Source organism: Eriocheir sinensis, chromosome 68 (assembly GCF_024679095.1).
Source record: "Eriocheir sinensis breed Jianghai 21 chromosome 68, ASM2467909v1, whole genome shotgun sequence".
NCBI classification, from domain to species: domain Eukaryota; kingdom Metazoa; phylum Arthropoda; class Malacostraca; order Decapoda; family Varunidae; genus Eriocheir; species Eriocheir sinensis.
In genome coordinates this window covers 517,703-533,033 of record NC_066576.1, presented here as the reverse complement: position 1 = coordinate 533,033, position 15,331 = coordinate 517,703, and the positions used below count along the sequence as shown (strand labels likewise).

The 15,331-nt window shown below is 50.3% G+C and overlaps 1 protein-coding gene across 1 annotated transcript; it reads left to right on the top strand.

The window, feature by feature from the left end:
- Positions 1–6,204: 6,204 nt before the first annotated feature.
- Positions 6,205–15,271, top strand: LOC126988108 (trichohyalin-like). The gene is given in 6 exon segments (XM_050845916.1): positions 6,205–11,418; positions 11,896–12,067; positions 12,686–12,843; positions 13,537–13,692; positions 13,911–14,324; positions 14,326–15,271. Coding segments are annotated over 6 exon segments (6,516 nt in total). The 5' UTR covers positions 6,205–6,526; the 3' UTR covers positions 15,050–15,271.
- Positions 15,272–15,331: the final 60 nt, after the last annotated feature.

The window sequence follows — 15,331 nt, the reverse complement described above, 5'->3', positions numbered from 1 at the left end:
GTGGTCAGATTATGTATCAACTATTTTGGGGGGTTTATATCATGGCACAAATTTGGCCCATCGCTGCTACCAGGTTAAAATTGGTACTAGTGGCCTTGTAATTCTAAAGGACTTTCATGTAGTTTTGGAGAGCAGGTGTGTGTTTGAAGTATCCCTGGGACAAAGAAGAATGTATCCATATCCTTCTCTGTGCTGTTATGTGCTACTGAATGTGCCAAAGGTCTAGGTTACAGAAGGTTGAGGATTATCCCTGTCAACTATGGTACTTTGCCCAAACATATCTCAGCATGAAGGTTATGATAAGTACATCTGTGCAGGTATGTTTGTGTATATTTGTTTACTGTCATATGCATATACTCCTTGAGCATACAAATTGACACACATTCTATATATGCAACATTTACCTGTTTATTATTCAATTTTGGGGGAACAAGAGTGTTTGCATGTCCCTTTAACTGTCACAAACTCAAGGTTCACACACACATTCAGAGCACCATTGACTCTGCTCCTGGGAAAGTTAAAAAAAGTCAACCCTTTCAAGGCTCTGATAGTGAAAACTGAGGAATAAACTTCAGCTTCTTGAAAAGTTTTATCAACGTAAAACTCAACTCCTAAACTAACCTTAATATATTTTCTTATAAACTTGACTTTAACACACGTCTGCACATTACTTTGCTCTGTGGTTTGAGAAGGAGAGAACAGCACTGAGACTCCTGCATCCCCCAGAATGTGAAGAGAGCTACCCCAGCAGAGCACAACAGGACTGAGGAATTAAGGAAAAGGAAAAGCCCAGTTCAGCAGAGTCCAACAGGATAGAGGAATAGAGCAAATGGCCACTGCATCACAACTTAGCAATATGCCAGACGAGGTGACGGCAGGAAGCACAGGGAAGCCCTAAAACACCTCACACCGGAAGTCTCAGACATGTGAGGTAAGCAGACCAGTGTTCTTGCTGTGTATGTGCAGCCCATCATTGTAATTTGTGAATATTATTTGTGAACTCTACTGGGAAAAAATTAAGTAGTGAGAATCTTATGAATACTTGAGGCACTGAGTATACATCAGGCTACGCACCAACATGACTCAACTACAGTCACTGAAAAAATAAACAGTCCAGTCTCATATCAGACATATTATATTATATGAGACGTGTGCCAAAACTCAGGCCAAACAGCCATGCATATAACTTCCATAATTGCCGCTTTTGAGCTAATTTTAATGATGATGATGATGATGATGATGATGATGTGTTATTTGTGCATTCTTTTCACTAAACTGGACATGGAGTGCAGCACAGCAACTGAGAATACCAGCAGTGGAAATGAGTTATATAAGAGGTGCATGTGGTGTGTCAGGATGGGATGGAGAAGGTAATGAAGGCGTGTATGAGAGGTTTGGTATGGGTGTGGCAGCGAATTACATGCATTACATGCAGTTTACCATGTCAGTTTCTGCCAACTCACAACCCAAAGGTTTTCAACACAAAATGTATACCACAGTGCCGGGGATCAAACCCGGGCCTGCTGAGTAAGCGTCAGGGCATCACACAAACTGAGCCACTGATTAACGAAGAGGTCACCGCGCCACTCGAACAACAATACAGTACCCACGCTGCCACACTACTCAACATTAGGGGTGGGCAGGTACTGGTGCCAGTACTGGTACTAACTGTACCAGCTATACGGTACAGTACCGGTACCAGACTGCTCTCTCTCTCTCTCTCTCTCTCTCTCTCTCTCTCTCTCTCTCTCTCTCTCTCTCTTTACGTCTATCTATCTATTTACGTCTATCTATATGTTTCTCTCTCTCTCTCTCTCTCTCTCTCTCTCTCCACTGAATGAAGTGAATATTTATTTTTTGACAGAAACCTACCTCTTGTTTGATTTACATTGTTTTTGATTTACGCGACCTCTTCAAGGACACAATACTCGCATAAATCGAGAGTTACCTGTACATGAGAATATACATGAAAGTACCGAGCGCCAGGAATCAGACCCAGGCCTTCAGAATAAAAGTCAGAGCAGCAAACCAACAGATCAGTTGATGAGCTAAAAGGTGACCATGCCCAGGGCCCCTTCTGCAGCACTTTCCCTGACACCCCAGTCCCCACTGAAAGAAAGATGACATGACCCCTTCATGTCCACAGTGGGGGCCGGGGTGTCGGGGAAAGTGCAGCAGAAGTGGCCCTGGCACAGTAACCTTTTAGCTCATCAGTGGCTCAGTTGGTTTGCTGCCATGACTTCTGTTCCGAAGGCCTGGGTTTGATTCCTGGCGCTCAGTGGTGTACATTTCAAGGTTTTTAACTGTGGTGGTAGTGCAGTTTCTCTAAATGTATACACAAAAATGGAAAGAGTTGCCTGTGATACATGTGTTACATGTGTTGAGCTTTTTCCACGTCTATCTTGCAGGTTGAATGTTGTCCTCTCGTACTGGAGGGAACGCAGCGTCCTGAGGTTGCATTTACACCAGACAAGTCACTTCATAGCAAGTGTCTACATTCTTTGACCTGTCATTTAAGATAATACCATTTTGTGTGGACTCTTCCACAAACTGTTCACACCAGGAGAGTCGAGTCACCCTGACTCAGGTCAGCACAAGCTGGCTCCACTCTCCTGGCAGGAACAGTTTGTGGAAGAGTCCGTACAAAATAACATCTTGAATGTTCGTCAAACAGAGTTGAGGAACGCCGTGAAGAGACTCAGCTTAGCAAAACTGCAGCCTCAGAGGAGAGGACACGCTGCAGAGGACTGGTTTGCTGCCTTGCACATCTTGACTCCTGCCAGGCTGTCTAGTAACAGGGGGAGGTGCCACTCTGTGCCTGCTGCTGCTCATGTGACCTGCGGAGGGATCAGTGATTAGCTGCCTTGCTAATAAATGGTTTAGAATATCCTCTGTCTCATTTTTTCACAGACAATGAACCTTGCGAGAATACCAGAGTTATGGATCTGCCATGATGTTTGTTTAGTCTGGTCAAGGTTAAAAGTAGTGATGGCAGTAGTAGAGACAAAAGAAGAGTGACAAGGAGAATGACAGTTATATACATTATAGATGAAATTGACTGTTCCTGCAAGAAAGGATTTAGCAAAACACAGAGCAAAGTCACCACTCTTAACCCCTTCTTATTCACCTCAACCACCACCATCTATCTGTGTCACAATGACCACCACCACCATGATGCTAGAAAAAGAGGGTGAAGGAGAAGGTAGAGTGTGGGTCCAAATACTACTGCTGCTACTGTTGTAACCAATATACTTTGCTACTGTACCAGCCTTCTGCGTATACATCTCTGGGCTCTTGAGATTTCACCGTCACACATTTGGTGCTCTCAGCTCTGACAGCCAAGATGGAACACACACACAGTCAGCCCAGAAAGACTCTTGTTCTCCACCTCAGCTCCTGAAAGAGAAAAGAGAGTGTCAAGGAGGATGAGTACAACTTTGCATTATGCAGGGCTATAGAACAACAAAAACAACAACAGCTACTACTACTACTATTTTTTATTATTTTTTTTTACAACAAAGGAGACAGCTCAAGGGCACAAGAAAAGGAAACAATAATAAAAGAAGCCCACTACTCGCTGCTCCTAAAAGAAAGACTCAAAAGAGGTGGCCGAAAGAGAGGTTAATTTCGGGAGGATAGATGTCCTGATACCCTCCTCTTGAAAGAGTTACTGATACTACTATACAACTGCTAAAATTATTACTACAACAGCTACTACATACATTACTACTAACAATAGCAACAATACCATACTATTCAGATACATGTAGTAGTAGTAGTAGTAGAAGCAGAGGAGTAGGAGGAAAAAGAAAAGAAGGAAGATGATGAAGGAGGAGGAGGAGGAGGAAAAAGAAGAAGGATAAATAAAAAAAGAGAGGAGGATACAGAACACAGGAAGAGATAAAATAAAATGAAAAGGATGAGAAAAAGTAAGAATAGAATGAGGAGGAAGAGGACAAGGACGAAGATAGGGAGGAGGAAGAGGAAGAGGACAAAGATAAAGAGGAGGAAGAGGATAAAGAGGAGGAGGACAAAGATAAAGAGGAGGAAGAGGACGAATATAAGAAGGAAGAGGAAGAGGACGAAGATAAAGAGGAGGAAGAGGAAGAGGACAAAGATAAGAAGGAAGAGGAAGAGGACGAAGATCAGAAGGAAGAGGAAGAGGACGAAGATAAGAAGGAAGAGGAAGAGGACGAAGATAAGAAGGAGGAGGAAGAGGACGAAGAGGAAGAATATATAAAGAGGAGGAAGAAGAAAAAGGAAGAGGAAGAAGAAAGAGGGAGAGGAGGAATATAACAAAGAAAAAGATGAAGACAACAGAATAAGAAAAGAAGAACGAAAATAAGAAGAAAAATAGATATAGAATGTGAAGACTATTATTATTATTATTATTATTATTATTATTATTATTATTATTATTATTATTATTATTATTATTATTTGTCACGGCCAATGATACATGAAGAGACTAGGGATGTTTATGTTAATCTCTTCTTTCTTCTCTCTCTAAAAATAAACTTGGCACTCTTCCTTCTTCCTCACCTTACTATGAGAGAGAGAGAGAGAGAGAGAGAGAGAGAGAGAGAGAGAGAGAGAGAGAGAGAGAGAGAGAGAGAGAGAGAGAGAGAGAGAGAGAGAGAGAGAGAGAGATTTACATAGAAAATCAGACCACACAGACCGCATGGTCCAGACTTGGTGGTCTGTCCTTAAACCTAAAAGTGATTCTACATTAATCAGATGGCTCCAAAACGTTGCATTTTAACTCTAATTAATATTAAGTTCAAGGAAGTGTCGGTCGAGCTTGTTTTTAAAGGAGTCAATCGTGTTACACTTGACCACTGAAGGTGGGAGCTTATTCCATTCTCGCACTACAACGTTGGTAAAGAAAAATTTGGTGCAGTTTGAATTTACTTGTCTATATTTGAGTTTTGTGCCATTGTTCCTCGTTCGCAAAGAGTCATCGATCATAAACAGTTGATTTATCCACGTTCGTGAATCCATTAAGTATTTAAAAACATTCGATCAGTTTTCCTCGGAGGCGAAGTTTCTCAAGAGAGAACATGTTAAGGGTGGAAAGCCTTCTTCGTAGGGTGGAGAGAGAGAGAGAGAGAGAGAGAGAGAGAGAGAGAGAGAGAGAGAGAGAATATGTGCCAACTCGTAGCATCTCGACTCTTTCTTGACACACACACGCACACACACACACACACACACACACAGTCTCCTGCCATCGCCTCACCAGGACTGTGCCGTGAGAGAGAGAGTGAGAGAGAAAAAGAAAGATAATAAAGAGAGATAGAGATAGAGCGAGAGAAAGAGAGCGAGCCTTCTATCTTTATCTTCCAGGGACGACTTTGGACTCCTACAAGACGGTTCCATAACACAAGCAAGGTAGGTGGCGGTGGTGGTTGAAAATTCTCGTAAATAAGTAATTTTAATGACCTCAATTTGTATTTTATAAAGGTAGATTAATAGTAAAGGTGTAATAGTAGTGGTGGTTGTAGTAGTAGTAGTAGTCGTAGAGGTAGTAGTAGTAGTAGTAGTAGTAGTAGTAGTAGTAGTAGTAGTAGTAGTAGTAGTAGTAGTAGTAGTAGTAGTAGTAGTAGTAGTAGTAGTAGTAGTAGTAGTAGTAGTAGTAGTAGTAGTAGTAGTAGTAGTAGTAGTAGTTCTAGTAGTAGTAGTAGTAGTAGTAGTAGTAGTAGTAGTAGTAGTTCTATAGTAGTAGTAGTAGTAGTAGTAGTAGTAGTAGTAGTAGTAGTCGTCGTAGGCGTAGTCGCAGCAACAGCCAGAAGATCGAAAGAGCGAGAAAAAATGTGGGAATAGGAAACAGATTATTTTGGTGAGGTGACAAAACCACGTGACGTCACCAGCAAGCACGGCGCTGATTGGCCGAGCCGCGGACACTGACGAGAGAGAGAGAGAGAGAGAGAGAGAGAGAGAGAGCAAGGCACCCACATGGCCAGGGTATTTATAAACAGGAATCACGCCGTCTAGTCACCAACTCGTGGCTCACGGAAGCAAATCACTCCACGGCCTCTTATTTTAACGCCAGAGACGAGGATAATGGCGGTAAAGGGCGGGGCGGGGCGGGGCAAGGTGAGGGTGAATGGGTGGGTGGGGGCGGGGCGGGGGAGTTCGAAGCGAGGCCTCCAGGCAGGGTCGCACGTGGGCTAAATGTGAGCGAGGGAGAGACGGGGCGAGGGAGGGCGAGGAGGGAGGGAGGTCGTCTTGTGGCTGAAAACAGTTGCTGGCCTCGTCGTCTGCTGCCGCTGGTCGTGGCTCGCGAAGTATTTGTGTGGCGACGTGACTGGCGACGTTCCCCGTCGGCGAGGCCCCGGTGACCTGCTGCTGCTGCTGCTGTTGTTGCTGCTGGCGGCGGAGGAGGTGGCCGCGGGCACTGGTGGTTGAGGTGATCGCTATCTCCTGCGTCAGTCTTGGCGTGTGGGCGTGTGTACAGCTACACGTGCGTGCGTGACTGTGTCTTGTGCCACGCGGCGGCGACGAACACTCCACACAGCCCACGGGCGACATGGAGCCCTGCGAGGCTGCGGGCAGCTGTGGCGGCGGTGGCAGCGTGGTGGCGGAAGTGCTGATGGAGGAGTGGTGGAGGCGGCAGGCGGAGGGCGAGGGGCGGCTCAGGGAGGTGGAGAGCCGCCTACGTGAGGCCAGCGTTGAGGTGCAGCAGCTGCGTGGTGTCGTGGAAAAGTGCGAGACGCGGGGCGGCGAGGATGGCGTCGCGGTGCAGGGGCTGCGGGGGGAGGTGAAGGCCCTGCGCGCAGCGGTGTGCGGCCTGGACCACCGCAGCACCTTGGCGGAGGCGGCGACGGGGCGGCTGGAGGCCCGCCTGGCCCACCTGAGCGACAGGCTGGCCGGGGCCACGGCGGACACCCAGCAGGCTGTGGCCAGGCTGCTGGCGGCTTTCGCCCGGCGGGTGCTGCCCCACGCCGCCGACGCCGCCGCCGCCCTCCCCGACGAGTGGCTGCTGGGGGCCGCGGAGGCCAATGGAAACAGCAATGGACCGACGAGTGCTGCCTCCCAGCCTCCCCAGCTCGCCGTCCCACAACGCCCCGCCGAGGGGGCGAGCGGAGACCCTTCTCACGGGGCTGACGGAGGACACGGCGACGAGACGACGGGCAGCACCGTCGCCACGACCATTGCCGCAGCGACGGCCCCGGCTGACCCGGCGGCCACGGCCACGCCCGCCGCGGCGGCCGAGGGGCTGACGCTCCCCGCCGACAGAGCCAGCACGAACACGAAGACGACCAGCAACGACGCCACGCAGCACACGACGACGATAACGACCACGACGACGACGACGACCAAACCGGCCGAACTAGAGTTCGGCAAAGCCTTCCCCGACAACACTTCCGCCGGCAAGGAACGCTACGACACCAGGGAGGAACGGGGCGGCCCCCGGGGCAGGCGGGGCGGCAGAGGTGGCAGGGGGGGCAGAGGGGGCCGCTGGGGCCGCGGAGGCCGAAGCAGGGACAGGCCCGCGCCGGAGACCAGGGAGGCGCTCCCGCCTCCGCCGGGCATCAGGCACCTGCCGGGCGTCACGCCCCGGCCCCCACCACCACCTCCGCCCCCGCAGGGTGTTACGCACAAGCCGGGCGTGTCCTGGGCTGCGAGGGTCGCCGGTCAGCCGCAGGCGGCGCGGCAGGTCACCAGTGAGCCACGGCAGGCTGAAGAGGCAAAGAAGGTGCCAGAACAGGCCACCAGTGAGACACAGCAGGTTGAGCAGGCCAACAAAATGCCAGAACAGGCCACCAATGAGACACAGCAGGCTGAGCAGGCCAAGAAAGTGCCAGAACAGGCCACCAGTGAGACACAGCAGGCTGAGCAGGCCAAGAAAGTGCCAGAACAGGCCACCAGTGAGACACAGCAGGCTGAGCAGGCCAAGAAAGTGCCAGAACAGGCCACCAGTGAGACACAGCAGGCTGAACAGGTCATCAGTGAGGTACATATAGCGGTGCAGGTGACCAGCGAGCCACAGCAGGCACAGCAGGTTAAAGAAGTGTCTAACAAGGTCACCAGTGTGAGACGAATACCACCGAAGGTCACCAACGAGACTGAAGAGGTCAAAGAGGTGTCTGACAAGGTCACCAGTGTGAGACGAATACCACCTCAGGTCAGCAGCGAGCCACAGAAGACCCAACACGCCAAGGAGGAGACAGAGAAGGCCACCAGTGAGCCACAGAAGGCACAGCAGGGTCAGGAGGTGCCAGAGAAGGTCGTGAGTGAAGCGCATTCATCGGAAGTAGCGTCTGGACCCAAAGTGACCAAAGATTCCAACATTAAACCAAAACTGTCGCAAAAGACCAACACTGAAGAAGCTGAGAGGACAGCGGAGGTCACCGATGGTCCGAAGGCGAAAGAGGTCAGGAGTGAGACACAGCTGACAGAAAAGGTCAGCGAGGAATCGAAAGTGACAGGGAAGAACAGCAATGAGAAAAAAGCGAAAGCAAAGGTCAGTAAAGATCCCAAAGCGACAGAGGAGGTCAGCCATGAACCTAAGGTGACTGAGGAGGTCAGCCATGAATCCCAGGTGACAGGAACGGTAAGAAATGACCCAAAAGTTAAAGGGAAGGGAAGCGGAGATGTGCATGTGACAGAAAAGGTTAATAAGAAATCGCAGACGACGGGAAAGAACGGCAATGAGAAAAAAGCGAAAGGAAAGGTCAACACAGATCCCATGACATTAGAGGTCAGCCAAGAGGCACAGGCGACTGGAACGGTAAGCAATGACCCAAAACGTAAAGGGAAGGGAAGCGGGGAACTGCAGGAGACAGAAAAGGTCAGTAAGGAACCGCAAGCGACAGGAAAGAACAGCAATAAGAAAAACGAGAAAGCAAAGGTCAGCAAAGATCCCAAAGTGACAGAAGGGACCAGCCATGAATCCCAGGCCACAGGAACGGCAGGCAGTGACCCGAAAGTTCAAGGGAAGGGAAGCGGGGACCTGCAGGTGACAGAGAAGGTTAGCAAGGCGCAGAAGAGGAAAGGAAAGAACAAGAAGCCAAGAGCCGAGGTCCAGGAAGCGTCAGGCGCCACAGAGGTCGAGAAAAAGTTACACAAGCCACAAACGCTGTCGGACGGGACGCAGCGGTCAGGAGCGGTCACCAGCGGGGCAGAGTGGGGAAATAAGGTCACTAGTAAATCAAAGTCACAAGATAGGGCCACGGACGAGCAACACTCACCAGCAAAGGTCAGCAGTAAACCAATGTTGTCAGAATTGGCCACGAAAGGGAGCGAGTTGTCGGACATGACTGGAAGAGAAGCAAAGGTGGCGGCGCCTGACTCGGCCACGGACGTGCCACAGCTGTCAGATCTGAGCACAAACGAGGCAGAGTTGCCAGATCTCGCCACAGATGAGACAAAGTTGCCAGATTTGGCCACAAAGGAGACAGAGCTGCCAGATCTTGCCACGGATGAAACAGACTTGCCAGATTTAGCCACAAAGGAGACAGAGCTGCCAGATCTTGCCACGGATGAAACAGACTTGCCAGATTTGACAACGGTCGAAGATGAGTTGCAAGATCTCGCCACGGACGAGAAAGAGTTGCCAGATCTCGCCACGGACGAGAAAGAATTGTCAGATCTCGCCACGGACGAGAAAGAGTTGCCAGATCTCGCTATGGACGAGAAAGAGTTGCCAGATCTCGCCACGGACGAAACAGACTTGCTAGATCTGGCCACGGACGAAACAGAGTTGCCAGATTTGGTAACGGTTGAAGAAGAGTTGCCGGATTTGGCAACGGTTGAAGAAGAGTTGTCAGATTTGGTAACGGTTGAAGAAGAGTTGCCGGATTTGGCAACGGTCGAAGAAGAGTTGCCAGATTTGACAACGGTCGAAGAAGAGTTGCCAGATTTGACAACGGTTGAAGAAGAGTTGCCAGATTTGTTAACAGTTGAAGAAGAGTTGCCAGATTTAGTTTTAGTCGAAGAAGAATTGCCAGATTTGGCAACGGTTGAGGCAGAGTTGCCAGAAGAGGTCGATAAATTGCCACAAAAAGTCACGAGCGAACAAAACAGACCGAAAAAAGTCAACGATGAAGCACAGTTGTCGAAAAACGAAACAGAATCGCCAGGAAAGGCCACCAGCGAAAGACACTTGCCGGAAGGGGCCGCGGGGGAGCTGGGGGTCAGGGATACGGTCCAGGAAGGTCAGGGTCACGGGGGAGCGCGGTCAAAGGGCGGCAAAGGACGGCGACGAGGCAAAAAAGAGGAACGAGGTCAAGACGAGAAGAAAGAAGAAAGAGGCACAGTGGGAGGTAAAGAAGTAGAGGAGGAAAGAAAAGGAGCAGAAGCAAAAAACGAAGGGAGAGTGGAAGAAAACAAGAGAAGGGAGGAAGGAAAGAAGAATAAACAGGAGGAAAAGAGAAAGGAAGAAGGATTGAGAAAGAGAAAGGAGGATGAAAACAAGAGGGAAAGAGAGGAAGGAAAGAGGAAGGAGGAGGAAAAAGAGAAAAAGACGAGGGAGCAGGAGGAGGCGAGAAGAAAGAACATAGAAGGAAAGGAGAAAGAAAAGGACGAAAGGATAGAAAAGAAGAAAGAAGAGAAAAAGAATAAGAGAGAGGAGGAGGAGCCCAGGAGGAAAGAAAAGGAAGAGAAGAGAGGACAGGAGGAGATAAGAAAGAAAGAAGAGGAAGAAAGGAAGAAGAAAGAAGAGGCAGAGGAAAAGCGAAAGCAAGAGGAGATAAGGAGGAAGGAAAAAGAAGAAATGAGGAAGAAAGAGGAGGAAGACTGTAAGAAAGAAAAGGAAAAGAGGAAAGAGGAAAAGAGGAAGCAAGAAGAAGAGGAAGAAAGGAAAAAAGAAAAGATGATGCAAGAAGAGAAACGAAAAGAGAAAGAGGAGGAGGAGAAGGAAAGAAGAAAAGAGAAGCAAAAGATGGAGGAAGAAGAGGAGCTAAAGAAGAAGGAATTAATGAAAATGGAGGAGGAAAAAGAAGTTAAGAGTAAAGAGGAAGAAGAGAAGAAAACCAAAATGGAGGAAAAGAAGAAAGAGGAAGTAAGGAAGGAAGAAGAGAAGAAGCAAATGAAGAAGAGCGAAAAAGAGGAGGAAGAAGAGAAGAAAGAGGAGAGAAAAACAAATACAGAATGTGAAGAAGAAAGAATGGAAGAGGGAGAGGAGGAAAAGAGGCGAACGGAGGAGAAGGAGAAAGAGGAGGAAAAGGAGAGGAAAGAAAAGAATGAAGAAAATAAAATAAAGAAAATAGAACCTGAAGAAAGAGAAAACACAGAAACCTTTGATATGAAGACAAAAGAAAAAGAAGTCGAAGACGAAAGTATGAAGAAGGAAGAAGAAGAGGAGGAGGAGGAGGAGGAGAAGAGGAAGAAGGAGGAGGAGGAGAAGAGGAAGAAGGAGGAGGAAGAGAAGAGGAAGACCTGGGACTACATGCCTGAATTACGCCGACAACCACTCAGGTTAAAGAGAGAGAGAGAGAGAGAGAGAGAGAGAGAGAGAGAGAGAGAGAGAGAGAGAGAGAGAGAGAGAGAGAGAGAGAGAGAGTTACTACGTTTTAATTTTTTTTCTATTCAACTTTATTCTAGTAGTAGCAGTAGTAGTAGTAGTAGTAGAAATAGTAGTAGTAGTACTAGTAGTAGTAGTACTAGTAGTAGTAGTAGTAGTAGTAGTAATAGTAGAAATAATAGTAGAAATAATAGTAGAAATAGTAGAAGAACTGTAGAAGCAGTAGTAGTAGTAGTAGTAGTGGTAGTAGTAGTAGTAGTAGTAGTAGTAGGAGCAGTAGTAGTAGGAGTAGCAGCAGGTAGTGGAGGCGGCAGCAGGAGTAAATACCAGCCCTATGGACCAAACATAATAAATAAATAGAATAGAATAGAATAGAATAAAAAAAGAGAAAAAAAATCAGTTCATCCCCCTAACCCCCCTCCCCCCCGCAGGATGGAAGGCGGCGGCGACGAGGCCCAGGAGCCCGAGGTGGGCATGTGTGCGAACTGCGGCTTCCTGGCCAAGCTGCGCTGCGCGAACTGCCGCCAGGCCTTCTACTGCAAGCGGGAGTGCCAGCGTGAGCACTGGAAGAAGGGCCACAAGGACCAGTGCCAGCCATTCCAGGTAACAATTGATTTTTTGCATTTTTGGCACCTCGTCTGTATATATTTTTTTCCTATCACTAATAAGAAAAATAACTAAGAATAGGAATAAGAAAAATGGTGCTACTCCTAATACAAATACTATTACTTCTATAATTTCTACTATTAATATTGCCATTAATAAAAATAATAATGATAATGGTGCTACTACCAATACTACTACATACTACTACTGCCTGAGTGGTCAGCGGGCGGGCGCGGTGTCCTGGAGGACCGGAGTTCGCGTCCCGCCCGCCGCTACGCGCTGACGATTTTCTGTCTCGCCTAGTGGTCAAAGACTACCCACATGCTGTCCTGATGACCGTCCATCAACCCGGACTCTGGCGAATCTCTCTAAAGAGGATCAAAGATGAGTTCCGGGGGGTAGCATGAGCCAAGCAAGATGGCGCCACTATAAAACACTTGCCTGCACCATTACGGGCTGGGGCCGACCACCAGGACCCACCAAGAAAGCCAACCGGTGCTAAGGGCCGAACGTAAAAAAAAATAATAATGGTACTACTACTAATACTACTAATGGCACTACTACTACTACTACTACCACCAACAACACCACCACCACCTGCCCCTCCCTCACCAGGTGCAGCACTCCCCCGAGCTGGGCCGCTACATGGTGGCCTCGCGGGACCTGAAGGCTGGGGATGTGATTTTGCGCGAGGACCCGATCGTGGTGGGGCCCAAGCAGGTGACGGAGCCCGTGTGTCTGGGTTGTTACAAGCGCGTGGACGGCTCCTACAGGTGAGACGGGCCGCGACAGGCTGGGGCAGACTGGAGGAGAGGGAGGGACATGTGATTGAGGCTCGGGTGGAGGATTATAAGAGAGAAAGGTTAAATAGACAGGGAGAAGAGTAGGAGCAAAGGAGTAGGATTGAGGGAAGGTATATTTGAGGGGGAGAAGGAAGACTTGTAGGGAGGGGGTAGGCTATGCAATGTTGAAATGCTGAGAGAGAGAGAGAGAGAGAGAGAGAGAGAGAGAGAGAGAGAGAGAGAGAGAGAGAGAGAGAGAGAGAGAGAGAGAGAGAGAGAGAGAGAGAGAGAGCCTGTGTTAGGTCGGCAAAGTTATGTGCAGAGAAGGGATGCCGTGTATATAGGTTAGGGAAGGCATGTAAAGAGAATGAACAGATGGCACCACTATAAACACTTGCCTGCGCCATGACGGGCTTGGGCCAACCACCAGGCCCCTAAAATAAAGCCTACTAACGCTATAGGCCATAACGTAATAAAAAGGAATGCTGGGTTAGTTTAGCAAGGATATTCTCCAACTCAGTCCCAAAAGTGGAATTAATAAGTCAAGCTAGCCACATAACTTAATACTAATAATATGTTAAAAAATTCTTATCACGGAACGAGCTGCGGAATGTGTCAGGCGTCTCAGGTGTATGTTCTTATGTTCCTCGTGTGTTCTTATGTGTTGTGCTGTGTCGCGTGCAGGTGTGAGCGGTGCGGCTGGCCCATGTGCGGCCCGGAGTGCTGCAGCGCGGCGGACCACCAGCCGGAGTGCGTGGTGGGTCAGGAGATCGGCTCGCCCATAGACATCAACAATTTCGACGAGCCCAACCACTTCTACGAGGTGATCTTCCCCTTGAGGTACGTTGTGTGTGTGTGTGTGTGTGTGTGTGTGTGTGTGTGTGTGTGTGTGGTACTGGCACGTCCGTATAAACTGTTTACTTCACACGTGATTTCATCCGGCAAAGCATTATGTGCATCATTGGCTATGTCAGGAGAGCTGAAGTGTGTGTGTGCGTGTGTGTGTGTGTGTGTGTGTGTGTGTGTGTACAGCCCCTAACCCCGCCCCCCGCCCCCAGGAGCCTCACCCTCAAGAAGCGGTCGCCGCGGCGCTACGAGCAGCTCCTGGCGCTGGAGAGCCACTACGAGGACCGGCTGGGCTCGCACCTCTACGAGCAGAACCAGAAGCGCGTCGTCAACTTCCTGCGCAACTACTTCTTCCTGCAGGAGTTCTCCAAGGAGGAAGTGGACTGCTCGGAGCGCACCATCCACACGGTGACGGGCATCATGGACGTGAACGCCCTGGAGCTGCGGCTGGCGGAGGCGGAGGTGATGGGGCTGTACCCGACCTTCGCCATGCTGGAGCACTCGTGCACGCCCAACACGCGCCACACCTTCACGGCGGAGCGCCGCGTGGTGCTGCGTGCCGCCGTGGACATCCGGCGCGGCGAGCACCTCAGCACCATGTACACGCACGTGCTGTGGGGCACGGCGGCGCCGCGTCCTCCTCATGCTCAGCAAGTACTTCATGTGCACCTGCTGCCGCTGCGCTGACCCCACCGAGCTGGGCACGCACTTCTCGGCGCTGCGATGCCGTGCCTGTCCCAACGGCTTCCTGCTGTCCGCGGCGCCGCTGGACGAGCTGGCGGACTGGATCTGCGCCTCGTGCAGCGCCACCATGACGGCGCAGGAGGTGACAGACGCCAACCTGCGGCTGGGCGAGGAGGTGGAGGCGGCGTTGGCGCGGCCGGAGCTGGCCTCGCTGGAGGAGCTGGTGACGCGCCACGCCCGCAGCACCGTGCACCCCAACCACTTCCACTTGTTCGCCGCGCGGCACACGCTGCTGCAGATGTACGGCCGCGACCCCAGCGGCGCCACGCCCGACCACATGCGGAAGAAGGAGCGGCTGTGCCAGGACTTCCTCAAGGTGTGCACGGCCCTGGACCCCGGCATGGCCCGCCTCGGACCCTACGCCGGCGTGGCCCTCTACGAGTACCACCTGGCCGTGCTGGCTCGGGCGCGCGGCGACCCCGACGCCCCACAGATGGAGACCGCGGCGCTACGGAAGGACATTGAGACGGCCAAGGCGCTGCTGCAGCAGTGCATCCGCGTGCTGCAAGACGAGCCCGAGGACCAGCCCGAGGGACGCCTGTGTGCCATGGCGCGCGACAACCTCACGGAGTTGCGCCAGTGGGAGGCCACCATCGCGGGGCCCTAAAGGCTGACCCGCGGCCCGCTGGGCCCATGTGTCCCACGCCCGCCAGGGGGGACAGGCACAGACAGACACACAAAGACAGAGATAGCCATTAGCTCTTATAGTGTGTATTTGTGTGCGCGCGAGTGCGTGTGCTCGCGCATGTGTGCGTGCGCGCGTGTGTGTGTGTGTGGCACTGATTATAGCGTTGGGTTGTTATGTTAATGTTCAAGTGTTTATGAATCACGACGGTGTTTTATTACCCTGTGTGTGTGTGTGTGTGTGTGTGTGTGTGTGTGTGTGTGT